The 27,170-nt window shown below is 40.1% G+C and overlaps 1 protein-coding gene across 1 annotated transcript; it reads right to left on the reverse strand.

Moving 5' to 3' along the window:
• Nucleotides 1–1,233: 1,233 nt before the first annotated feature.
• Nucleotides 1,234–18,636, reverse strand: PGM2 (phosphoglucomutase 2). The gene is made up of 14 exons (XM_042871086.1): nucleotides 18,527–18,636; nucleotides 15,425–15,592; nucleotides 14,512–14,618; nucleotides 14,119–14,203; nucleotides 12,026–12,109; nucleotides 10,569–10,762; nucleotides 9,523–9,712; nucleotides 8,755–8,852; nucleotides 6,998–7,178; nucleotides 6,806–6,899; nucleotides 5,828–5,957; nucleotides 3,179–3,368; nucleotides 2,416–2,549; nucleotides 1,234–1,641 (listed from the first exon to the last, which is right to left on the reverse strand). The coding sequence occupies exons 1-14, from the start codon at nucleotides 18,596–18,598 to the stop codon at nucleotides 1,539–1,541; spliced, it is 1,830 nt and encodes a 609-aa protein (XP_042727020.1). The 5' UTR covers nucleotides 18,599–18,636; the 3' UTR covers nucleotides 1,234–1,538.
• Between the last annotated feature and the right edge of the window lie 8,534 nt (nucleotides 18,637–27,170).

Raw genomic sequence — 27,170 nt, forward strand, 5'->3', positions numbered from 1 at the left:
TCTTAGAGGCGTTGACCAACATCACCTAACCAGGCAGTGGGCAGTTTAAAGTAGGAGCTTGTGCACAGCCATTTGTTTTCAGTGAAGCTCAGGATGAAGTACCATGCAGGAAACTGTATTTTGCAAGGCAGCCTGTGGTTAAGTCACATGCCACATGTTAAATCCTACTGAGAGCAAAATTCAAGTGTCATCCCAACGTTTGTCCTTCCACTTCCCTAGCACTGTGTTTCAAAGTACAAGCCCTTTCCTTAGTAATCTTCTTATTGCTCTTGTTTAAAGTTAATTTTCTGTACCACACAGATGGACCCCAGCATGAATGGTGCAGATGCTGGCTTTGACTCTTCAGACAAGAAAAACTGAAGCACCAGCCAAAGAACGCAGGGCTTACTCCTTTCCTTTTATCCTCCAATTATAACTCTAAAGATTGTAAGGCAAAAGCAGGCATCAAATATTCTTTCCTTACCATCTTAGCCAACAAGGTAACCCAGTATTTGCTAGAATCCTGATGAATAATTTGCTAAATTTAATCTATGCTTGACCTAACAACTAAGCACTGTCATGGTATACCAGAAGCAGTTACGGTGAGGAGGTTTCTTTTCCCAAGATGTACCTGTGCTATTGGAGCTACATACTGATATCCAGTGCAGAAGGAAAAAAAAGTATAGCAAAGCCAATTGGTAACCACTATCTAACCCTCTCAGGCTCTTTAAGTACAGATGACAGCACAAAATGAAATCGAAATTTCCGCTCTAAATTCAACACGCAGAGTTATGCAGCAAAATCTTGTAGCATGCAGCATGACAGGATCCAGCACTGGGGGATGCACTGACCTAATCATGCTCAGATCAGTCAGGTGGCAGAAAGGTGTACGTAGATGCACTCTGTCCCAACATGTTCACAGTACTGAAAGGCATGTTTCATACTTGTAAGGAATGAGAGTTTGGCATGCTGAGCATCTCTAATGGAGTTTGCTATGTAGTCCAATCCCATAGCAAACAGACACTCTCCAGAAAATGTACTGTAGCTTCCTTGTTTATTTGGGCTGAAGACCCCACCAAAAGACCACTATTTCTAAAACACTTGCCCTAAGTTCACCTAAGTTTCACCACAGGCTTTCAGTTCTTATTAACAGCAGCACTTGCCCTTGCAGCACTTGCAAATCTAAACCTAGATAGAGTTTCATATTGTTATCAGATTATCCACAAACAAAAGAAAGTTTTCACCCACACAGGCTGCCTTTCAGAAGTCAGGATATTACTTGGAATATTTAATTAAACAAGTTTTGATTGAAGTACATTTGCAGGCAACTTTCAGATTGTAAGGTCACTGGCTTTTTTTGGTCCTTCAAGGGTAGGCATGCTTTCCTTTCAAAACAAGATACTAAATTCAACAGTATATAGAATGAATCTTCATAAAAGCAGAAGTCTTTTTTAGTCTGAGTTCTCAGATGTTTGGTCCTAAAAATCCTTACATGTTAAATAATGTATTTTTAATGCTGCCAAAACATCAAATACAATGAAGGTAGTAATTGTTCTATTTTACTCAGTCTTTCGTTGAAGGTTGTTTTTCTCTGGTTGAAAGAAGTGCTTTTCAAGAGCACTGACCAATTCATCCAGTTCTTTCTTCAGCTGCTCAATGTCACTATGAAACAAAATCCACACAGAAAACGTCACAGTGGAGTAGCTAAAAAGCACATTTTCAGTCTGAGGTATTGTTTTAGACAAACATTTTCTATCAATGATAGTATATATACATGAGTTCTTAGAGCCTTCTATAATAAGCATTGATTTTCATTTCCAGTTGATGTATGAAAGGCACTTAAGACTATGAACAAACAAATCTATAATATAATGTAAAATAGACCAACAGTCAATTTGAGTTCAGAGTATCTCCTACTGCATTACAAATCATATACATTCAGTAACTCAAACTCGCGCACTTAACAGTATTTTCAGGTGAATTTTCATCAGTAAGAAAGTGTTATTATCATTAGAGTAGCAGTTGCTCATCTTTCAGTCTGTGCGACTTCTCAAGCTATTAGTCAAGGATATAATTACCAAATAAACTGGTTTAAAATATGCAACTATAGATAAAGTGTAGCAGTAGAAGCCTAAAGCAACAAAATATATCTTAAAAAAAAAAAAGAAAAAAGGAGTATATCACTTTCATTTAAACAGAATGCTTTTCTCGATCTTGTTTTTACCGAATGTGAAACCAAGTTTAAAGAAATTTCAGTGCAAAAGAATTATTCAACACACTGTTCAGGATTGAAGCTTTATGCATATATATTTACAGAATAATAAAAGTGACTGTGGCAATATTATTCAATCATGAACAGCCTTTTCCCCACCAAAACAATACAGAGAAGCTGATCAGCCCCTATCACACTGCATTTACCCCTGTAGGTGACCATACCTGTTTCCAGGAGGGGCACAGAGTTCCGAATAGTATTTGATTTTTGGTTCTGTTCCACTGGTTCGCATTGTGGCCACTCCTCCATTAGCAAAAGTGAATGTAATCATTTGGCTACTTTTACTAGTAGGAAGTATCTGAAAATAATAGGAACATATATATATTTAACATTTACAAAGGGACTATAATCAATTCAAGACAAAACGCATGGTGTGATTCATATAATGTAACTAATGCATCAGATAAAAGCAAGCTGTGTTCTGTTTTCTTTATCAACTGTGTAGTCTTGTAACTACAGCAGGCAAATCACAACCTGACCCTCAACCTGGTAGTAAAACTGCTGTTAAACAGTATAATTAGATAGCTCATTTCAAATCTAGTCAACATTTCGACTGTAAACAGATTGTTCTGTGACAAGCTTCCCCCAGGACAAAAATAAACATGGACCACTTAGCTTACACTTACAACAAGTTAATGCAGGATTGCTGCAGCACTACAGCAAGATCCTTCTACCTCCCTGTACAGACTGTCACCTTGGGGGTGAGAGGGGAGGAGGAGAAAGAGAGAGAGAGGGAGATGGGAAAAGAGACAGAAGAAAAGGAAAAAAATTAACCTTGATTTATTCCCCATCAAAACAAAACAAGCACTACAAATCAAATTCAACTTACAGTCAGGTTTGAACATATGTTTTATAGGGTATCCCTCTGTAGAATATTCGTATATGTACATATTTACGCATGATTCTGTATGGTAGAAGTACACTTACTGCTTTTTGATCTGGCTGGCTGCTGTCATACCCAGTAGTTAGATCCCTTATTCCAGAAACTTTAAATCTACCACATGATTTCGGATATGTGTCTTTTCCGTCATAGTTCCTAAGGTTGTTAAAAAGCTGCTGAATCACTTCAGGATCATGGCAGATGAAATATGAAGCTTTGGTGATATGGAAGCCATATCTGGGAAGACATGTACCAATCAACTGAAGAAACAACAGTCTTATTAGTTATACACCACACGCATTATACAACATTCTATAAAGCAAGAATCTGTGGATAACAGTAGCATAAGTTCACCCTGTTTTTCAAATGTCTTGACAGTTCAATTGCTCCATTTTACATACTTGAAGAACGAAAGGTCTCCAGATACAAATTTCCTTAACAACTGAAAGTGAGAAACTTTGCTTCTAAACCAGAAGAAAAAATGATGCCACGAGGAGATCTAAACACACAGGAAGAGAACAAAATATGTCTAAATAGGTAACCTTGAGTGGACACTAACTGACCTCTTCTAACAACAGAATTTCCAAATGTTTTTCCAGACAAATTACAGAAACTGCTTTCCCATTGAAGTGTTTCTGTTGAACTACACTGTTCTGTCAATAATCTCTTTACATTACCATCTCTTTACATTATCCATTTGCTGCCAAATAGCATGATGCCGAATCTGCATCAAAAACAACTTGCCTGCTAGCACTGAATTTTCAGAACAGCATGTTGTTAGAAAGCATACAAACCTGGGCTGGTTCTTTCAGTGACTCTTCCTAAAGATAAACAGCTGATGAGAATCTTTGGTGCCTGGAGAAGTCTGAAGGACAGAAGCTTTCACTAGCACTATTATGCTAGATATCTGGAAGGCTTCTGAAACAGCAACGTATTTATACTTCAGTGAACATCTTGAAGGTTAGTAATTGTTAAATCAATCTTGAGAATCCAGCAAGGAAATTTAAAAAGCCTACCTTATATTTGAAACAAGTGATGAACCCGCTAGGGTTCATGTCCTTTTCCTTATCTACTTCAGCTTTGAGATTGGGTAGTAATGATAACAGGCCCTGTCTACTACACCTCCAAAACACTAAGCAGAGTTTCTTCTGCTCTACAAGCAGTTCACAAGATAACCCCGACTAGAATGGAAGGGAGCAGAAGAATGGAACACTACACTGGCCACAAACAATAAACAAACATCAATAACTCCAACGCAAACCAGGAAAAGCCCTGCCTTCCAGTTATCAAGCATCTGTTAATAAGACAGAGTTGTTTTCTTCCCCGTATATTTGCAGGTTTTCCACATGTGACCACGTGCAAGAAACACAGTCTTCCTCTGAGGTGCATCTACAGGATGCTTTCATGCTAAATAAGTCCGACCTTCTTAGCAGCTGTTTACACAGTAGACAAGTGGCATGGCTAAGTTCCACTTTGTTAAACATCCTGATTCTGAAGGCAACCTGAATCAGGTGTTTACTGAATAAGTACTTAAGCGAGCACATACCAGAGAAGGACAGCTGTCTGAATGTACACTTCCAACTACAAGCAGCAAAAAGAATTTCCAAGTCAGATACCATATTTGCAGTTCTAGACATGATTTTCTCTGTTTGTTTTACTGTTTTGTACTGTTTTCAGACTTCTGCTACATACAAGAGCTGATGAGTTCCACGGTTTTTCCAATGTTTTTGGCTCCTGATTGCTTGTTAATTTTTTGATGAAACAAGTATGTTTAGTGCTCTGAGGACTGGTGAAACAAGCAGCACAAAGGCTAGAGTTTTCCAAGAGTCTTTCTGCAAGATCCACCACAGCTTTCTTAGGGACACCACTGGAAATGAAGAGGTGGAGAGTATCCACCAGCCTGTGCTGCTCTCTCCTTTTTAACAGCCAACCTAGAAACCACATAAGGAATGCACCACCCTGCCCCACGGAATCCAACAGCCATTTCAGCTATTGATTTCTGCAGGTCTTGGAATGCATTAAAGGAAAAAGAAAAAGGAGTGCCTCATATTCAAAGCTTTCAGGAGAATACCCGGTTGGATATAGCAAGCAGAGCCAGTCATAGCACATGAGCTGAATCAGCTTAAATCTGGGTATTCAAGAGCAGAAAGAAAATACACTGTCGATCAAAAAACGAAAGACAGAATAATATAATAAAAATTCTAACTAAGTGCCAACTAGAATTAATTTAATCACAAGTAGTACTGCAAACAGGACAGAAATAAGCTAGACAGCATAAATATGCCAGAGCTACTTAGACACATTCTGCCATTAATGTTTTTGTGCATCTGGTGTGTTTAAGCACTATGAGCTCCACAGTGCACCAATACTGCTGGGGAAACAAAACAAAACAAAGTCCAATCTTTTGTACAAGAAAGAGCAGTGCTCAAGAGCCAAACTTTTCAAATGGGAGAAATCAATCAGAAAAACTAGAAGATGTTACAAACATCTCTTTAACAGAGTAAGAGCTAGGAAGGTAATCAATACTTTGAAACTACACAAAACCAAGTCATGTATGTAACTCCTGACGTAGGAGAGCTCACCAGATCACTGTTACCACACCTGTGTCTTTGTTTCTTTGCATACCATAGACTGCTATTAAGCAACTTACATGGAATGGAGAAAATCTGATATTAGACAATTATAATCAAACTCACTCATCATAGACAGCCTTCAGCTGCTGAGACAAAGACAAATTCCTGGTTGCCAAAAAGCTAGCCATCTCTGCAGTTATAACGGCAGCACTGACACCATCTTTGTCCAGAACCGCCGGGCAGCACATATACCCTAAATGAAGAAAAAATATTATTTACATATTTGATGGATTCTTTTTTTTAAGTAAGAATAATAGATAGTACTGGGGGGATAGCAGTGGGAGTGGAGTGGAGTGTAAGACAGGCTGTTGTTTAAAGGAGAACCAAATACTGCCATAGTATTTATTTTTGTTTTAATTCTATGCTGTTTATTCAGCATAGACTAAGATTTGAAAAATTGTTTCTCTTGTAATCAAAATTAATTTCAATAAGCATTTAATGAGTTTTCAGCACAGATTTGTTTTATATTAGTGCCATGTGCTCCTGAATATCTTTGGAACTGTTATAAAAAAAGAAATGCCACACTACTAGAACAGTGCAAGTGCGAGACTCTGAAGTGTGATTACCCCTCCACAGCAGTATATGGTAACACTGAGAATTATCCATTATATAGTCACATTTTCACTGTTTGCAGATACTGAGATACTCAAGAAATTGCATGACAGCTTTAAAATTTTTGCCTCATGTACTTTCAGTTTACACACCTTTGCAGCTTACTAATATTATTTGAGGGATGTTTTACTTTATTTTGCTCATGGTTAAACTTAGCTTAAAGATGTCAGCTACAAATACCCCATTTGAAGCCTAAAAAATGTGCCTTTTTTCAAAAACTTGCAGAGAATGGTACTGCTAAAGACTTATAGACACCGAGTTCACATCACCATAGTTGGTGCTACATAGAGATTAGGATTGCATACTAGTAATACCAGTCACCCAAGTGGATGATATCAATAACTCCCATTAAGGTCAGCATTGCCATTTTTTGAGAGTAGAACACTTTCACTATTTTAAAGGCTACCAGAACATAGCATACTTTCTTACCTATCGCCTCTTCAAATGCAAAAAGAACAGCTTTCCCTTGATCCATGAGCTGCTTGGCACGGTTCCCCATCCACTTAAAACCTGTCAGCGTCTCCTACAAATGTATGACAAAAAACCCCACAGACTTTAAAAATAAAAGCAATTAGTAAGAAAGCAAATAAAAGTACATCCAGTAATCTTCTAACAACTTACCTCAAAGTGAAAACCTTCCTTCAGTGCAATTGCTCTCAGGATTTTGGAAGAAACTGTGCTTGATAACATGTAGACATCTTTAATGGCACAAGCATCCCTGTTTTGATTTTTCCAGCAAGTGAAGATCCACCAACCTAACAGAGCTCCCAGCTCATTTCCAGAAAACACCTTCCATTCACCACTGGAGAGAGAGAAAAAAAAATAGAGAATTTAAAGACAGTACTGGAAAAACTTCTACTGGTTATTACACATATGAAGAATGGCAAATAAAACTACATCTGAATTCCAAGTAACAGTAACAAGATACCTCATGTTCATTAAGAAAAAAATATATATATTCCCCAAAGAATCCTGGAATGCTTATTGTCCTCCTCCATCATATGCACCAGCTAATGAGTTTATCCAAATACAAAAAAAGTGATATTTCTGGCATATTTTAAATTAAAAAAAAAAAAAAAAAAAAAACACAAAAAAACAACCCAGATAGAAATTTAAAAAACCAATGATTACAGACATGCACAGACATGAAAGCACAGTTCTCGTGTGATCAGTAGTTTTGGTCGACTTGGTGACAAATATTTCTTTTAATGACAAACACTTCAATCTGTCACTGAAAAAAACAGCCATATATATCCATGGTTCGAACAGGAAAAATTGAATGTAAAAGGAAAAAACAGATGTCAAAATTACCCAGAAAATCCCAGTCATGAAAGGGGAGAAAGACATTGTCAGACTGACAAAAATCGAGACCTACAGTAAAAATACCTGTTGTGAAAGCAAAGCAGATGCACCTCCTGCACTTACTGATGCCAGCAGGCATTAAGCAATACAGCAACAATTTAGCATAAGAATGTGTCCTAGCAGGGGTTTCTGTCAAAGAAGTACAGATACCATAGAAGCCTGTGTTAGTATTTGATTAGTGTATGAAAAGCTTCAGTGGAATTTAGACATAATGCAGGATCAAAAGTTAGATAACTATTAAGACTGGCTAAACAATTAGCAAAGCAGCAGGAGAATGAGAGCACTACACTCTCAGTAGTGGTGCATACAATAAACTAACACCCCTTCTAAGTATCCCATAGCCATAAGTTTTAAGACAAAAAGCATGGGTGATTTTGCGTTCTTGCTTTAACCCATTATAACTAGCACAAATTAAAGCTTTTAATGCATTTTCCTCACTGCTCAGTTCCCAGCTAAGGCTGAGACAGGAGATACAGTGGAGAGTGCCAGTTAGCTCATCCTACTTAGGCAGAGAAGCCTCCTTAGATCATGCTATGAAAGGAAAGGGTAAAAAACCAAAACCTAAGCCCAACAAACAGGAAAGCCAAGACCAACAAACAAACCAATTATTCTTTATTCCTGAGATTATCTGGTAACTACAGAAGTTATGCAGAACATTCAAGTTATTTCTCAGTAAACACAATATGAAAGTATGTTCGTCAGTCTTCTGAAACATTTCTATCTGAAAACCTAGCTTTAAAGAAGTAGAGCATTCATAACAGCTCGCATATCTCCGTGCATACCTCAAGTGCAAATGTCAAATAAGTATTCAGGCTTTCTTGTGGAGTCTAATTTTAATCACTATTTAAGTTACCACTGTGGTCTTCTGCATACAGCCCCCTCACATTTCTATATGGTTTTAGTCTAAAAAGGACAAATGTAACTATTCTACCTTCCTCTGCAACACAGGTAGTCAGAATCCCTCAAATTACTCTAATGTTTAAGTCCAAAATGGTTGTATTTATTTGTTGCCATACCTTTCTTGTTTCTCTGCCACTGCAAGTCGATCAGCATCTGGATCATTTGCTAAAATGATTTTTGCCCCATCTCTTTCAGCCAGAGCAAAAGATAAGGTCTGAAAACAGTGGCAAGCAACATCAGCAAAGTGTTAATACTCCCAAATATTTTCACATACCTTACAGACTTCAAATGACTTTCCCAGTTTATTTAATTTCAAACACTCAACTGCATGATGAGTCTCAAACAACATGTAACCAATTCACAGATAGAAGCCTGGCAAGAGCAGAGCACAGGCAAGATATTTAACTTCACCTACACCATTCCACTTCTGTTGTTACAGCCAGTAGGATCTTCACTAAAAAAATGATCATACTCATATCAGAAAATCTAGTCTCCCTATTGTCAGGATTGCCCCTGATCCAATTGTAGTTTGAGAATAATTTCAGCCTCGGTATTTCAGACGTGAGCTGTAAAAACTTTTAAAAATTGACTATGAAGATCTCTACTTTTTATTTATTCTTTTATTTTAAATAGGAATTCTATCACTTTGCTCTAGGTGCAGATGCTGCACATTCTGTTAGCAGAACAAAGTACAGTTTAAAGTTACAGATAATTATTACCTGACTGCCTCATAGAGAGTTACGAATTTTAATGAAATTATACCAGGAAATTCTTTGATAAATGTAAAAATAACCAGAAATAAACAGTGAGACATTGCAACTTCTCACAAATACACATATACACTGTATTTAGAATTTTAAGAAATATTAATGATATGTATTTACCAGAACACCTTTGCCTTCTTCAGGATTTGGATACTTCACTGTGGGAAATTCTGGATCAGGATCCTTCTGCTCCGGAACAGCAAAAGGAGGTCTAAGATCAAATGCCTTGAAGGCCAGCTGCACAAATTTATGACCTACACCATGCACAGAAGTATGAACAAATTTCAGGTTTGTTTCCTTGTTTATTTTCCTGAAATAAAAGAGATTAATAATAAAAACTTGAGTATGACAGAACATTCAGCATGAAAATTCACTATGTTCAGAAACCTATGTGACTCAGTATTCTATGGTACTGTTAACATGATAAACTAAAGAGGTCATTTTTTAAAGGCAATGACTTCTAGATTGGTTTAACCTCATTTTTCAGATCTGTGAGTTACTGTAGGTATCCATTGTTCTGGTACATGCAAATTACTGGAAAGACAGTAATACACTCTATACACACCAAAGGAGGTGAGTGGAAAATAAATACAATTGACTGATTCCTCATCCCCAGCTCTGGAATGTAAGCCATCTGATCACGGATAGTTAAGATTGTGATATAACAGGTTGCTGCTCATTTAATTTACAAAAAGAAACATCCACTTAATTTTATTGAGTAAAGTTTATATCAAGCAAGTGACAGCAATACATATGTGCAAGGCTCTCAAAGTCACCAGAAACATATGCAAGAATGACAGAGTATGACCTCCTTCTGTCAGACCAGTCTGGCCCACTTTAAGGCTGTAACCCCAGAACATTAAATTTCATAGTCAGCATCCACCCTTAGCTTTCCCCTAGCTGCACACAGTAGCCCCATTTGGCTGATGCACAGTCATATTATTACAGGAAGATAATCCAATCAGAAATGAATCACCCACCTTACTGGTTCAGATTCTTGCCAGACTAAGTTTATGAACTGACTTACTATGTAATGACACAGCTGCCAGTATTACCACAAAAGAACACAAGAATGCAAATACAGGGAGGGAAAATACAGCAGAATCACAGCTGCCTTTAACTGCCATGAAAAATCCCGTATTCTTAACAGAGTTAACACTACTTACCTGTGAAAGCATTGTTTCTGTATGTCTTTGAAATATTCCTTATTGATAGTGGCATACGGGTCATGGAGTAGCACACTGCTGTCAATTTGTTTATCGTCCCAAGCCTGAGGCCACGGCTCCTTATTCTCCTCAATGGCCTGAGAAATTCCTTTGTCATGAGGGGAAATTATCTGAGCACCATTTTCCCAGTAAACCTGAATGATAACAAGGGTAAGAGCTCATTTTTGTCATTAATACAGTAGAATAGTTTTGCCATTTTTTGTTGGCTAAGATGTATTTGATAGAGTATTACAGTCAATTCCACTGAAGAAGAACCAGAGTAATTCTCTGTTCTTATTCTCAGTGTTTCCCCTGAAGTCCTATTTTTGTTCTACAAAAAAGCTATTAAGCTTTATCAGAGCACGCTGAAATTCATAATGAAACACAAAACAAGGCTCAGCTCACTTACTGAGAAGATTCAAATATCAACCTGTCTGCTAGCTTTGGAATTGATAAATTCCCCAAGATATTTCCTCTCAATTTTTAGATAATCATTAAATATAAAACAATACTTTAGAGGAAAAAAAGTGTCAAAATAAAAATGAAACACTTCTACTACAAAAAAGAACTAAGAAAGAAGGCACAAGAACCTTGCAGCTGTCTACAGCAGCAGTGTTGCCACAACAGCAAGCACAAATTCATGTAAGCTTCAAGACGTTCCTTACCTGCAGTCCTTTATTTTTAAAAAATTGCTTATACATCCAAGAGCAGGTTTTATGCTTATCTATAAACAGAACTGTGTTTTAATTTAGACAGTTGTTTGCACACTTCCTTCTACTGATGTTTTGCAAGCTACATCTTTAAGGAAATACACCTAACAGCACCTGGGTCATGTATACATGTACATCAAATAATGAAAACACCAGCAAAAATGAAGTTGATTAACAAAGTAATTGATGAAACACCCAAACAGATGTGAAAAAGCTGCCAAGATTAATACATTAAAAAAAAAAAAAAAAAAAAGGACAGTTCAAACAGAAGGAACAGACAGGGAGAAATCATCTTGTCTAATACCTCGCTTTTCTATTGTAAAAGACAAAGAAAGACCTCCTAACCTTTGTTTTTGTATTCTGGAACAGTCTGTATATGACTAGTCCAGGTATGCGATTGGCAGACAGGCCGCTCAGCCATCTGTCATTTGTTTCTTGAAACACACACACACAAAAAGCACACTGATAACTGTATCATTTAGCAAAAAAAAAAAAAACTATACTTATCTTTCTGCTTTATAGAGCTAAGATATTAATTATGTTATTACTGTAACATGTCACTGTTTAGATCTAGATCTCAAGAATCCAATTACCTGTTCATTTCGTCAATAACACAACAGGAACTGCATACAATGGTATTAATATCTCTACATGGAAAAAATGATTAAAAAATAACAAAAATGAAAAAAATAGGTCATTTAGGAATACCTTGTAACCATTATCTTGCTTTGGATTATGGGAAGCTGTAACCATAATTCCAGCACAAAGCTTCAGATGAGTTACCGTATACGGCTGCAAAGAGAAAAGATTAACTGAACTGGAATATGAAAAACATTACAGGAGATTTTATGGTATGTAAATGAGAATGCTTCCATACTGCCAAATAAAAAGGTCAGGATATGATTCCTGCAGACTGAATCCCTAAAGGAACAGCTACACTTGCTCCACCAGGATCCATGTGATACAGCCTTAGCTCTTGCCATTACTTGACATTTACCATAAACACACCAAGTGTATTTAGTGCTGTTTCAGATAGGCTCACTGGAGTAACATTTTTACAGAAGGAAGCTGAATGCATCTGTTGTGTGCTTCAGAACGACATGAAACACTTCAGATCTTTAAGAGTTAAAGTGTTGGGGTAATGACAGAAGTCTGCGGAGAGCAACCAGAACTAAAACTGCAGCATTCTCATCCATATCGTCTTGTGAGAGCAGTTCTTGAAACAGGAAATGAACCTGGGGGTCCTGGTCAGTGCTCAGCTGAACATGATGCAGCAGGGTGCTCAGGTGGCCAAGAAGGCCAACAGCATCCTGGTTTGTATCTGAAATAGTACTGCTACCAGGAGCAGGGAAGTAACTGAACCTCTGTATTCAGCACTGGTGAGGCCACACCTCGAGTATGTGTTCAATTTTGGGCCCCTCACTATGAGAAAGACATTGAGGCCCTGGAGTGTGTCTAGAGAAGGGCAACTAAGCTGGTGAGAGCTCTGGAGCGCAGGCCTTACGAAGAGCTACTGAGGGAGCTGCAATTATATAGTCTGGAGAAGAGGAGACTCAGGGGTGACATTATTGCTCTCTATAATGGGGGTCGGACTCTTCTGTAACCAGTGATAGCACTAGAGGGAATTGCCTCAAGTTGCACCAGGGGAGACTGAGGCTGGACATTAGGAAATATGGCGGTCAGGTGCTAGAATGGGCTGCCCAGGGAGGTGGTGAAGTCACCAACCCTGAAAGTGTTCAAGGAACGTTTAGACATTGTGTTGAGGGACATGGTTTAGTGAGAAATATTGCTGATAGGTGGATGGTTGGACTGGATGATCTTGTAGGTCTTTTCCAACCTTGGTGATTCTGTGATTATAGTGATTCTATGATCACAGAATCACAGAATCACAGAATCACCCGGGTTGGAAGGGACCCCAAGGATCATGTAGTTCCAACCCCCCTGCCTAGCAGGGCCACCAAACATACACATTCAGATCAGGTTGCCCAGGACCCCGTCCAACCTGGCCTTAAACACGTCCAAGGACTGGGCATCCACAACCTCCCTGGGCAGCCCGTTCCAGGGCCTAACCACTCTCCTAGTAAAGAACTTCCCCCTAACATCCAACCTAAATCTTCCCTCCTTCAACTTAAAACCATTTCCCCTAATTCTGCTGTTATCAGGATATGATTATATGTTATGGATATGGATATGATATATGTTATGATTGGAGAGAGCTATTATAAACTAGTCCAAGCAGATAGAGTCAAGTGAAAATAAAGCATTATTCATGACTAGAGGTCCAGTTCAAGTTCAATTCTGGCTGTTTAACAGCAAATACAATCAGCTACATCTCATGCAACGCTGCTTTAACTTGTCTTGTGAAGAATGCAGCCTTAAATCTACCAAACTTTGTATCAATACAAGCATTCACAGACTAAGTCTCCATCCCTCCATATCCTTATCCTTCCAACTCAGATATTCTAAGATCACCATGGGTCCCTTTCAGCTCAGGATATTCTATCACTGTTAAGCTAGCGACTGTGAAATGACTTCTTCAAGAAATGTGCCCAAAAGCATGAATGGGCACAAATACTGTCACTGGGCACTCACTGTCACAGATATTCTACTCAGCTTCTTTCTTCTACTGCTATGGATGTTGAAAAATCAAACGTAGCTAAGTAAACATAAAGCAAGCAGTCTAAGCAGTTAGAACTTAAAAAGTTCAAGATGTTTTGTCTACTTTTCCTTAATATAAGTATTAATTTTTGATATCTCACAGAATTTGTATGCATATAGAAAGATTTAATAGAGAAACATACCACAAAAGGTGTTGGTGTTACGTCAGAGAAGAGATAAACTGGAACTCCCTGACTGATGAACGTATTAGCAGCGAGTCTTGCAAACCTAAATAACAAGAGAAGAAGCCTTGGAAATATATTCATTCTCTCATCCATTTGTTCCCTAGAATTTCAGTTTTTCCTCCCCTCACTCCAATTAATAAAATAAAATAAAGGAAATCATTATACACAACTTAAACATGTGCCTTCCCCATTCCTTAAAGACAAAACACAACTATAAAAACTGCCTTGGTATTAATAAAAATACTATAAATCCTTCAAATTCCTTCCAGAGAAAGAGAAAATGCTGTTGAAGCAGTCATAAGACCATGAAGAATCATGTAAGACATCTATAAAATACTACCTGAAAAGTACCTTTTGCTACTACCTCCACTTGAAAGGTGGGCACGAGCATCAAATCCAATCACAACTCCTCGCTTTTTTAGGTCACTGAAATTCTTCTCAAGGTATCTGCAAAATCCCTGAAGACAATAACAAATTCACTTCATTAATATGATCTCAGCATTTCATTTCTCATTGGATTAAGATGACTGCTAAGATGTTGACATCTCACTGCACACATCTCACTGAACTGGATTGGGATTCAGTTCAGGATCAATAAACATCATGAAATGACGAAAACCTTCAAATCAAAATAATAAAATTTGACAGCATTTAAGCACTTTTCCAAAAATCAGAACCAGCTCCAGAAAGAACCAGGTAACATGGTTAGTCTGATCTGCAGATACAGAAATTATTTATTCTTTAAGATATCAGATAAGGAAGTGAACAACTGGCCAGCATTTCAGTTGTGGTTTAACCCTGCGGGTGGCTCAGCACCACACAGTCATTCACTCTGTACAACTGCTTAACAGGAACTATAAATATCAGTGTGTTATCAACATCATTCTTCTCCAAGAGCCAAAACACGGCATCATACCAGACACTGAAAAAAAATGCATCCCAGTTGGCACTAAGACAGAATTGAATCTCACCCTTAGTAATGAAAGGATGCTTGTTTAGGTCATGATACAGTGATATACCAGCAGTCCAAGATACAGTAATTCTAAGGACTTTATTTTTTAAGCTCCCTCCAGGTAGATTAACTTTAGCACCTATACATGTATGAAAGTTCAGCCAAATGCTGGTTAGCTCTGTTTTCCTCCTTTTCCTTTCGGATTAGTAAAAACCATGTAGTTCCCTAGAATGCCCATTTGCTTGTCCTAAGTGAGGCCCTTCCATTCCTGGATCCAACCAGTTGAATGAAATAATACGATGAATACAATACCTGAGTTGTCTGGATAATAGTCAAGTCATTCATGTGAGAAATTCCTGCTCCCATGGCAGCTCTCAGCCCAGCTGTGCCAAATTCCATTCGTGAGCCAAAGTATTTCTGTAGTTCTCCCACATTTCCTTCAGCAACTAGTTCCTTCACTATTGCAGAAGTTTTGGGATTCTGTAGATATAAAATTCAGATATTCTGAAAGTGTTTTTTGCGTGTGTGTGTGTGTGTGTTTTGTTGTTGTTTGTTTTTTTAAACACATTTAAGCTTCTTAATAGAACTGACATCCTTCCCCACGATCTCTGCTGGCTTATTTTGGTATTACAACACAGTGCACTGCTTTCGGAACCCCAGAACTTTTGCTACATTTCCTGAATTTAAAGTCAGTACAAGAGGAACAGTAAAAAAACAGACTGGTCAGGAGATAAATAATTGGCATGAATTATATTTGTGAGTAGTGCTTGTGAAAATCCATGAAGTGCCACACTCATGATTACAGCCAAACTATTACAGGCAAATCTCACACTGTGCAGAGCAGCGAGAGAAAGGTCCCATCCTACCTGTTATGAATGATGAAAAGTTTCTTTTCTAAGTCTTCCTCCTTTTGTTGGTGTATTGCTTGCCTGATACAACTCCTACCAACTCCTCATTTTTGGAATTAGTGAAGCCTTGTATGCCCCAACATCTCAATAACGTGGGATTTGTCAGGCTTAACATCAGTTCAATTCCCTGAATGCTGATGAGCCAGGAGGACAGATGGCACTCTCCAGCCACCAAGCAACAGTGTTATGCAAAGCAGCAGCGTGCTCCTCGGGTTACTCACAGCACCATTACATGCTCTTCATGCTGGAGTACAAAGATTATTATTTCCAAATGAACATAAGCTTTGATTCCTGGTCAACCAACTGACCTCGAGAAGGTCAGGGACTTGATTGTTTCTTGGATAACTCAGATATGCTGAGATCAAAGGAAGGCCTAGCAGATCATCCTGGGCAAAAAAATAAATCTCTCTCTCTGTATTATTTTTCTGCAGCTGAAGAACATGCATAAAGCAGTCATGGGAGTAAACTTTTTATATAAAGATGTAAGGACTCTGTGCAAACTGATATCAGTTTGGATTATCAAGCAAGCCAACTGTGTTTTTCGTAAACATTACAATACGTTCATCATTTGTGGACACAGCCTGCCCTAATTACTGATCTATGCACCTGCTGAAGGGCAGGCATGACAGTCTAAATAAAAGCTAATGAGCCTTTGTTGATAATCAGCAAACTATATACTGCAGAATATCACTGAAGAAAAAAGAACTGTTTTTTCCACTGAGCAATTAAGTACCCCTGAATTATTGACTTCCAGTTTAAGAATTAGTAATTTACCAGTCCAGGAATGCCGGCAACTTAACCTTCCTTGCAGGAACAGGACAAGAGTATGAGAATATTGATCTGTCTGATTACAGCAGCAGGTGTTACGATACAAGGAAAAACCATCAGTGCAACTTGCCCAAATGTTACCTCCTCACACAAAAAGTTATTTAGCTGAACCCACGCGAACTGAAGGCCCCAGAGATGTTCCATCACTGCAAAAGTTCTTCCAATGTTTTAAAGTATCAGGACGGGTACTGAGTAAACAAGTTTTATTTTTAATAAAAACAGAAGCCAACTTCTATCCATGATTTTATGCATGATAATAAGAAAAATGAAAAATATGATACTTCTGTAATGCATATGGTGATGAAATAGCCTGTAATATACACAGTAATTGTTACCTAGGTAAAACCTTTCAGCAAAGTCAGCAGGGCCATTTCCATATGCAAGGGTTTGCTCTTGCAAACTACTATTTTGCAAGAAACATGCAGCTTATCATCATTAAATATTAACTTCTCCCTTCAAATTAAAAAGCTATCCTTGCCATGAAGGGGTCTCTTAAAAAAAAAATAGTGTAAATGGGCAAGGGTTATATTGGATTAAAGGTATTGCTCAGTGCAAACACTGTAGGAATTTCTCCCTGGCAAGTGAAATGACAGAAGCACAGCAATGACGCCTTACTGTTTTTGAGCAATCAGCAATGAGGCTTTGCATACTGGTCAAGTAGTACTGCAGTCAAAGATGCTATTACTAACCAAGAGCACACCTTCCAAAAAGGTACAGATCTTCAGGGGATGTTGAATTAGACTTCAGTAGGAATTCATGAGATAATTGGAATCACCAATAAAAATGATTAGACAGAACACTGGAAAATAATTAACATTAGTTGGAGAAGTTATCTTATTAATATCAGGCACTCTTGAAACCAGACTGTTCTCTCAAAAATCCATTAAACTGAGAAAAACTTACACAAAAGCTTATTGAAATCTGAGAAGATAACCTTGCATATATATATATATATATGTAGTATATGTTCTGTGCTTTTGAGAATAGCCTTGAAGTAAGCAGGCCACCTACCAAAGCAGCATGTTCCACCCCTACCTACGTACTGCGCGGCGATGGGCAAAGGGCAGCCACTGACAGCACCTCGGGGACAGCGCGCTCCAAGTGAACGACTGCCATGTGTAGGGACACCAAGCGCCAACCACCCATAGCACAGCCAGGCCCGATCTGCGCAGGAAATGCAGCGACGGGCAGCTCCGTCAGCATTCCCAGAGCACGGCCACGCAGGAAGTCTGTTTAGACGTGTGGAATATGGAAATAAAGAGATGCTTTTCCGTCTGCATGCAGCACGGTCAGGGTCAAAGCAGACGGAAGCAGAGAGACGTCCTCAGGTGTCCGAACATCTCCGCAGGAACAGACACGACGCACACTACAGCAATAGCAGGGAAAGGCAGAAAAAGACCCCGGAGACGGGAGCGCCCAGCAGCCCGCACGCCAGCGAGATGGCCGGACGGGTAGCGGGACTCCCGGCACTGAGGCCCACGCGGATGGCTGGAAACGGCGCTTCAGCAAACAAAACACGGAGGACCCGGGAGCTCGGAGGGGCTCCGAGGCACGGCACAGCAGCGCGCTCCCGCCCTGAGCGCTGCGCGTCCGGCAGCTCCTTCTGCAACAGGAGCGGTCAGGAACAAGAGGGAAAGGCAGCGTTTAAAGAAACCCGGCGGGGCGCCCGCAGCCTCACCTTGTCCCACTGCAGCCACCGCTCGGCCTCGCGCCTCAGCGCCGCGTCCCCCGCCGAGCCCTGCACCGCCATGCCGCTGTCCCAGCCGCTGTTTCAGCCGCAGTCGCCGCCCCGCCGCTTCCCTCTTCCGCGGCGCGTCCGGGACCGGGCCGCCCCGCCTCAGCCCCGCCCGCTGCCGGCCGAGTTCAGGGCCGGGCCGCAGCGCTTTCCCAACCCCGGCGGGCGGCTCCGGGGGTGGCGGCTGCTGCCCTCCCGTGGCCGGGCCCGGCCCGTACCCGCAGCGCTCGGGTCTTGGAGCGGCACCCGCCGGGCGCACCGCTTTCTCTGCAAGACGCCCCCTTGGGCAGTGCTGTCAGACGGTCGCAGCTCTGTTCCCACTGAGCGGGGCTGAGAACCCGCTTCGTGCAAAGAGCTTCTTCGGTATTGCAAATGTTCACATTAAAGAGTAATTTTATTTCAACACAGTTCGCTGCTAATTACACCCCATCTGGTCTGAGTTGCTCACTGCTACCAAGTGACACTATTTCTGTTATCATGTGGACTACAGATCACATATTAATGGCAGGTACAAGCAATTAGAATAATGAGCTCCCCTTGCACACCTGCAGGGTGACCTCATTGCACCCTTTCAGTATCTACAGGTAGCCTATAATCAGGAGGGAAGTCAACTCTTTGAAACAGAAGATAACAGCAGGACAAGGGGAAAGAGAGAAGATTTAGGTTGGATGTAAGGGGGAAGTTGTTTACCAAGAGATAAGGTGTTGGAACAGGCTGCCCACAGAGGTTGTGGACACCCATCCCTAGAGGTGTTCAAGGCCAGGTTGGATGGGCCCTGGGTAGCCTGGTCTGGTATTACATGTGGAGGTTGGTGGCCCTGCGTCTGGTGGGGGGTCTGGAGATTCATGATCCTTTAGGTTCCTTCCAACCCGGGCCATTCTGTGATTCTTACATGAATATTCACAGAAATAACAAGATGGAGAGATGTTTGGAAACCTGTCACTGTCCAGAATTGTTCCACTGAGCGCACATGGACAGGAGTAGTCCCACACATTGTGTACAAAGGTGATAATGGATATCCTTCCTCATCATTTATCAGAACAAATAACAGATAAAATGCTCTTTTTGTAAGTGAAGATTGATACAGTCACTGAGTCCTTAACTTCATAAAGCACTCCAGCAGTCCTACAAGCAAAAGGAGTGGGAACAGATCAGCAGATCCTCAGAGTCTCCTTTTTCTCTGGAGTGCCTCAAACACATTTTCTTTAAGACAACAGAGGAAAAGGGCCACAAAGATTCATCACATAGCACAACTTACTGAAAATCCATGTTAAAGTCCCTGTCCAGTACCTTCTGGGGCTGCTCCACGGTCAGAAACACCCAACTCGCAGTGCCACACTCCAGAAACTTCATCATCCAAAGGGATTAAAAGACATGGAAAAAAGGAAGATCAGCCAACTGCTTTGCACAGGTGCTTTCACTTGTGATTATCATCATTTTCATGCAGTTAATACAGTCCAAGTCCTTTCAAAGTACCAGATAATCTCACAATTAGATCCTTCTTCATCACTTTTCCCAGGAAGTAAACTCCAAGAAAAATTTAGAAAGCCAGCATTATCTCATGAGAGCACTGAGGTGTTGAATTATCAGACAAAGGTTGTATGTGCTTGACCACAGACTGAAAAACAGATAAAATCAAGTCATAAAGGGTGGTGCCATTTTCTTTCCCGCCCCCCCCCCAGCTGTTACCCCAACCAGTCAAATTTGGAAGAAAAAAAAAAAATCAACAGATAAAATGAGTCATTTTACTGACTATACACTTTCTGGGAACTTCAGACACTGTAATTAATCCTTCTTGCATCTTTTCTGTGAGGACTTCTAAATTATTCAAATGAATACTAGAATTCCAGTGAGGGACTTTACTGCTTCACTGTGTGGGTGACAGCACTGGCCCAGGCTGCCCAGAGGTTGTGGGCTCTCCTCCTTGGAGATCTTCAGAAGGCACCTGGCCATGGGCACCTGCTCTGGAGCTGTGGCTGGACTAGAAGGACCCAGAGGTCCCTGCTAGCCACAGCTGTGCTTCTGGTGATACGTGAGCTGTTGTTTGTTGTATAACATGGCTGTTAACAAGTTCACTTTAGCTGTAGCTTCTGAAAGGATATAAAACTTTTCCTACTTCATGCAGTCTAAAGATGCTAAGCTATTTTATTAGTTTTCACTTCATATAGCATCTTGGAATACCAGTGAGAGATGGAAGAGTGGGACATTTTGTTTCTGTAGTACAGATTGACTGGCAGACACAGCACAATTAGAAAAACGCATATAGCCCTCACAATAGGGTGTTGTCTCAAATAGAGAAACTTTCTCATGACCCAGTGAGAGGGGAGGGGTAAGTAAGGGAAGAGAAGGAAGGATATAGTGGAAATTGCATTCTTGGTTTGAATTTTTGTATTTGTTCTTCATTTCTGTGGTTTACCAGCTAACACAGGATGTGTCCATTTCTTTTATGTTTCCACTTGGAATTTTTTTCTCTATTGTTAACTTCAAGCCACTTGTTCATGAGTAGCAGATATTTTCTAACTTCCACAGTTTGCATAACTCCTGGCAGGCAAGTGTTCTTGGTTCCCATGTCAGCTGAAGGACCAAAATGGGCTTTTTTTTGTTGTTGTTTTGGACAGCACTCAGTTTTCACACTGAAAAACAGACTCAATTACATTAGTCCAACAGACAGGACAGCTAGAGTGGTGCCAGTTCTTTGCCAGTGTATTTTGGGTTGCTACCCTTTTCTTATGTGTTGCTCCACTTTTAGAGCCTCCATATGCAAGTTCTCTTGTCAGTTAAGCAATAAAAGACATGAACTTGAACTCATCCTTTATTATTCAACTTATTATTCAACTTAAGTTCTGACAAAATTGAGATATTAGATACTTTCATACCAGATTTAAAGAGAAATGTGCACAGATTACTTTGGACCGACAACTTTAAGAATTGAATGGAGAACAATACTTTCAAGTATATTCTTCAGATCTGACATGACTTCCCTCACTGGGAAGCCCTCTTGACACTTAAGCACACTTACTAGGCCTATAACTTATAAAACAGTTGTAGAGATGGAGCGAGAGCGACTGACTGTTTTGTTGCCCCAAGTTAAGGCAATATTCCCTTTGCCAGCCTTAGTTCTCCAAATCAGGAGCAGATCTGAAGTAATTGCAACCCAAATACACTAGGAAAGTATCTGCCATGTCAGCCTACGTTGTAAGGATTATGGATAAGATTCCCAAAATGTCAAACTTCTAAATCTGACTTCCAAATAAGTTGTTTCTCAAAACTGCTGAGCCTGCAGCCATTCCAATTGAACGTTCAGGCCTGTAAATACATGACTGAGAGGCTCAACAGCAGTATCAAAAGGGAAAGGCTGTCACTTAATAACTGGAGCAGTTTGCTTTCATAGTACTCAGCTACACTTCAGTCTATGGTGTTAGAGTTGAAATAATTGTTTTACAGCCAGCAGAACTGAGCTCACATGCAAAGAATTTATCTGATGTCTCACTGACTGAGGAAATAACATCTAAAACATGCTAAGCTGCTATTTTCACATTTGTTATAGAAATCTGCCCTAAGGGGAAGGCATTGCTAAATACCTTTCTTCTCGTAAATAAATACATCTACAGTAAAGGGAATTCAAAAGAGGCAGACTCTCATTAGTGCAAATTATTTACTCTCGGTAGAGGAAATAAAGCACATCTTACAGAATCCATAAAAATACTAAGAAATTTGTGTAGCAAGCCTTAAACTGACTTCAAAAAACTGCAAGAGTGAAATACCATCTTTCTAAATAGTTCAATCTTTAAACTTCAAAAAGTTTTAGTGACCATGCGTAAGAATAGTTGCAAAAATTACTTCGGTTTTTCAAAAGCTTTTATTTCATTTTTCGTGTCTGGGTTCCGAAGGGAAAGAGCGCCCTCTTCTGGTCATAGCAGAAAATTACAGAAATAATGCCTGGTGCAGCAATTGCTGACAGAACAACATGCGGAGTGTCCTGCCTGGTAACGAGGTGCTCCTCTTCCTGTGATTCGAGGGCAGGATTTGCTTCCATCTCTAGAGTTGGGCAATAGAGAACAAAAGTCACTGAATAAAAAGTAGCAGCACCGCCCCTCATCCTCTGACAGCATTGCTGTTTCCATGATGTCACATTATCAACAAATGAAAATAAATACTGAGAGCCTCATGGCACCTTCATGAATTTGGGAAATCACCTTATTTTGTGCACAGCCTTGAATTAAAGTTGCATTCAAGTAAATTTTACTTTCTGAACTCCTACTGTTAGCACAAAGAAAACGTCAGTAACTTATAACAACACACTTTAGTAAAGATCTAAACTTTGCTGTGGGTCTTGGACTTATGTTTTCATTTCTACCCTGCCTAGTCAAACTGTTGAAAAGAATTAATATCACCACTTCTGAAAACGACTCCATAACCATTCCTGTAATAACAGATTTTCCAGGTGCCATGTGCTAGCTCAGTAATGCAGATATCTCTCTGGTATTTGGCTCAACACCCTCACAGCTTTACAAGTTGTCTGGAGTCTGGCTTTCTGATTAGCATAATTATGCTCTTTATTTATTTTACTTGCCAAATAGAATCAAAGCTACTACTTCCTGGCTGCCAGTATTTTGTAGGTGATTGGCTAGCCACAGACTGCTTTTTTTTTTTTCTTTTGCATAGGGGGATTGCAAAGATACACAATGAAAAGCTGAAATTAAGGTATTGCAGCATCTTGGAATTCTACCCCATGTTGTGGAATGGGAATGAGTTGTGAAAAGGCTTGAACACATCTTTCTTAAACAATGAGAACAGCTTCATAAAAATCACAAAGATTAATTATTTGCAAATATGCTCTGATTCATAATATTTGCCCCCTCCAGCACTATGGTATGAGTAAGAGACATTTCTGCCTTGTACAGACACATTATTGTACAGTAACATACTGCTGTTGCATCGTAGCACAGTGTTATTATACAGGAAACTGTACGATTTCCTTTATAGACATGAGTATTTACTGGAACAAGATCTTCCTATCAAAACCACTATTAAAGGATTCTCAAACAATTCAGCATCAATACATTACATTATGCCTTTCTATTTAAAGATTTCCTTTAAAGATGACATAACATTCCTCCACCTAAAGACTTGCTTAAAAGTGATCATTTTTCATATAGATTATGCTTAATAACTCTAAAGTAAACTAAATCTCATCTATTGCAAATATGTATCTACTCACATCATCGCTGCTGGCAAGCATATAGTGAAGGCACAATCATTTCTATCTTTCTGTTCCTGAAGCAGCAGCATGTAAGCTTGGCCAACAAACTGTCAGCAAGAAGATTACTGAGTATGCTGTTCTAAATTCTTAACTGAAATGCTTAAATGCGGCATTCAGCTCATGCTTTAAAAGCAGAGCAGGCAAATACATGCACAGACACATAACTCAGTCCCCCATGCCGCACTTTGAGTTACAAAGTAGCTGCAGTTCTGAGCGCATCTCAAAGTGTGAGGCACATACATTTTAAGTGTTTTCTTTTTAAATATGTATCCTCCTATTTTCTTCCCCCCCATACTGTGTGAGCAACTTCTACTACACTTGGTATGAATAACTGATCATTTAAAAAATATTGATACAATTGTTTGCTTCCTTACTTCCAATTATTATCCCCAGTAGACTGGGGACTGGGTGGAGAGATGCATCAAAGAAAAAGAAGCAGAGCTCTGGTGGGCAACAGAGGTATCTGAAGAACTATAGGGAGATTTGTATGGGGAAAATCATAGAATCATCAAGGTTGGAAAAGACCTCCAAGATCACCCAGTCCAATTGATGGTCCAACCATCCACCTATCACCGGTATTTCCCCACAAATCCATGTCCCTTAGTACAACATTTACAATTTCCTTGTACACCTCCAGGGACAGTGACTCAGCCACCTCCTGTGCAGTCTGTTCCAGCATGCAGCCACCCTTTCAGAGAAGAAATTTTTCCTAAGATCCAAACTGAATCTCCACTGGAGCAACTTGAAACCATTCTCTCTAGTCCTATTGCTAGCTATGCAGGAGAAGGGGCTTATCTTTCCTTGCCACCACCTCCCTTCAGTCAGTTGTAGAGACCAATAAGGTCTCCCCTGAGCCTCCTCTCCCTCCAGACTGAACAATGCCAGCTCCCTCAGTCGCTCCTCATAAGGCCTGTGCTCCAGCCCCCTCCCCAGCTTCATTGCCCTTCTCTGGACACACTCCAGGGCATCGATATCTTCCTCATAGTGAGGGGCTCAAAACTGAACACAGTACTCAAGGTGTGGGCCCCACCAGTGCTGAGTACAGAGGAATGATCACTTCCCTGCTGAAAGAGACAGGGAAAAGACAGATACATCAGAAGGGTTAGCAGGGGAGTGTTTAGGAAACTGATGGGATTTATGAGGGGGGCTGGATTTGCCAGGATACACCAAGGTGCCCTCTGAAGGGACAGAAGCTGGGTGGGGACAGCAGGAGCTGAAGCAACAAAGGAGTGCCTGCAGAGGGATTTGGGCAGGAAGCAGCGAGGTGACTTAGGGGTATCAGTAGGAAGTGATGGAGCAAATAAAGGTGGGGGCAAGGTGTGGTTTTGGTGAGAATTGCTGAGGGATCTTAGTGACAAAATGCTGCATGGTCCAGCCTGTGCTACTCGGAGATGACATCAGCAGCACGTCAATGGGAAATGCAGAAGTATCTCCAAGAACGGTGAGGGCACGGCCTGGGCAAGCTGGGGCACCTAGGAGGCCCAGCTCCTGTATTCAGGAGGAAGCATGGAGATACCTGAGGATAGGTGGCCAGCAAAGGCATTTTGTTGGGTGACCCCTGAGGCTACGCACGAAGAGCAGGAGCCAGATGGTTGCAGCTGTGATGGCACCCTGTAGGAGATCAGCCAGCACAGTGGGAATGGCTGAGGGGCCACAGGCCGGGCAGCCACAGTACTTGGGAGGAAATACATGGTGTTCTAAAGAAAGGAGAGTGCTGTTATTTTAGGGAAAACTGTTGCTGGGTCACAAATCTGTGCCAGCAGGCTGACAAGAACAAGGACAAGCCTTACAGAGGGTGAAAGTCAGGGCTTGCTGGCTGTTACCAAGTTAACCAGGGCTGTGCCTGGGAGTCTCTCGCCATTTGTCAGCCCTCTGCACCCCTCATACTTTTGAGGAGAGCATGGCAGTGCTTGGCAGTGCTTCAGCTAAAAATGTATATGCTTATTTTGTTTTTGTGGAAGAAAAAAACTCCTTGCAAATAAGCACAGTTGCATAGCCACAGCAGGGGCAGATCTAACTATAGCAAAGAAACTTAAAGCCTGTCTCTCATCAACAACGTCTTCCTTCCTTAGGGTTATTCTTCTCCTAACTTAGTCTGCTGATACTCTTAAGGTCAATATGTTTGAAAACTGTTACGGCACAAAGCAATACTTCCACAGATTCTGATTCCAAAGCAAATCTTCCCCTTAAATCGCTCATTTTCATCCAGGAGTCTAAGTACTAGCAGGTCTGATATGCACATTTCTGCATATTATATCTCAGGATGCTTCTCACTGAGGAATTTCTGTTCTGCTCAGTGAAATGTGTACATTTACACTCCGCACTCCTTAAGGCACAGTTTTAGCATGCTTTAAGTTTAGACACAATATAAAAGTTTGGGGTAAACCAAGAAGAAAATCAAGCAAAAAATCTAAAAGCCAAAATGCATACAAGACTAGAACTGGGCTCAGTTTCAGATCTGAGCAAAGCGTTACTTCATTTTAGTTTTTCATTTCATCTATTTTAGACTACAAAATAGAGGAATCCTAGAAGTATATTTGAACATTGACACTGCATTCAGAGATTGCAATATTTAAAATCATCTCATGAAACCATATATATTTACAGGAAAAACAGTGGCTTTGAAGAGAAGTAGTATGGACTCTTATTAGAGGAAAAAGACTAAGAAATCTGTCATGAGAGCTCTGAAATCCAAAAGCTGACAAGAAGTTTGAAAAAAGTTATGAAAAAGCTCCAGCCAGGGCATATTGTAATTACTAGAATTGTTACTCATCACTATTTCCAAAATTATTTCATTAAAAAACCCAACTCTCCCTGCCTCACTTTTTCCCACTGCAGACAAAAATCAATCTTGTATTAACTGACAGCCATCATGCTTCTGAAATACCTATGTTTTGTTGTTTATTCAATACAACTTCAATTGGAGCTCTAGACAAGCTAACTTCATGTGGCACCTATGATTCTCCTAGCTTAGAAGCTTATTTTAATGTGGATCTGATGCCAATACTGAAAATAGCAAAGCATGTGTTTTTGAAGTAATGTGCAAGTTATAATGAAACATTAACTAAGTTTATAGGGTAGCAGTGGATAGGCTAGCAGCCTTTTAAATGAGATGCCTTTTCTCCATTCTAACTCAGAAGTGACTCAGAGATTAAACTTTGCCTTACACTGTGCATACTCCTAGCACCTAAAGTTTATCAGACAGACTTTGATGCAATAACTTATTTCTTGCAGACCGAAGCTGCTCATGGAAACAGTGAGCCATAATTCCCACTTCACATTTACTGGAAGGTTCATAAGCTGCTGAGAAGCTTTTTGAATTGC

Source organism: Lagopus leucura, unplaced genomic scaffold (assembly GCF_019238085.1).
Source record: "Lagopus leucura isolate 7727_CA_CO unplaced genomic scaffold, USGS_WTPT01 Super-Scaffold_100004, whole genome shotgun sequence".
Classification (NCBI taxonomy): domain Eukaryota; kingdom Metazoa; phylum Chordata; class Aves; order Galliformes; family Phasianidae; genus Lagopus; species Lagopus leucura.

Coding starts and splice junctions, on each gene's coding strand:
- PGM2 (XM_042871086.1), bottom strand. CDS start 18,598: ATGGCGGTGCAGGGCTCGGCGGGGGACGCGGCGCTGAGGCGCGAGGCC. Junction 10,763..12,025: donor AGCAAGATAATGGTTACAAG/GTATTCCTAAAT, acceptor GTTATCATTCAG/GTTTACTGGGAAAATGGTGC. Junction 1,642..2,415: donor TGTGCCCCTCCTGGAAACAG/GTATGGTCACCT, acceptor TTTGTTTCATAG/TGACATTGAGCAGCTGAAGA.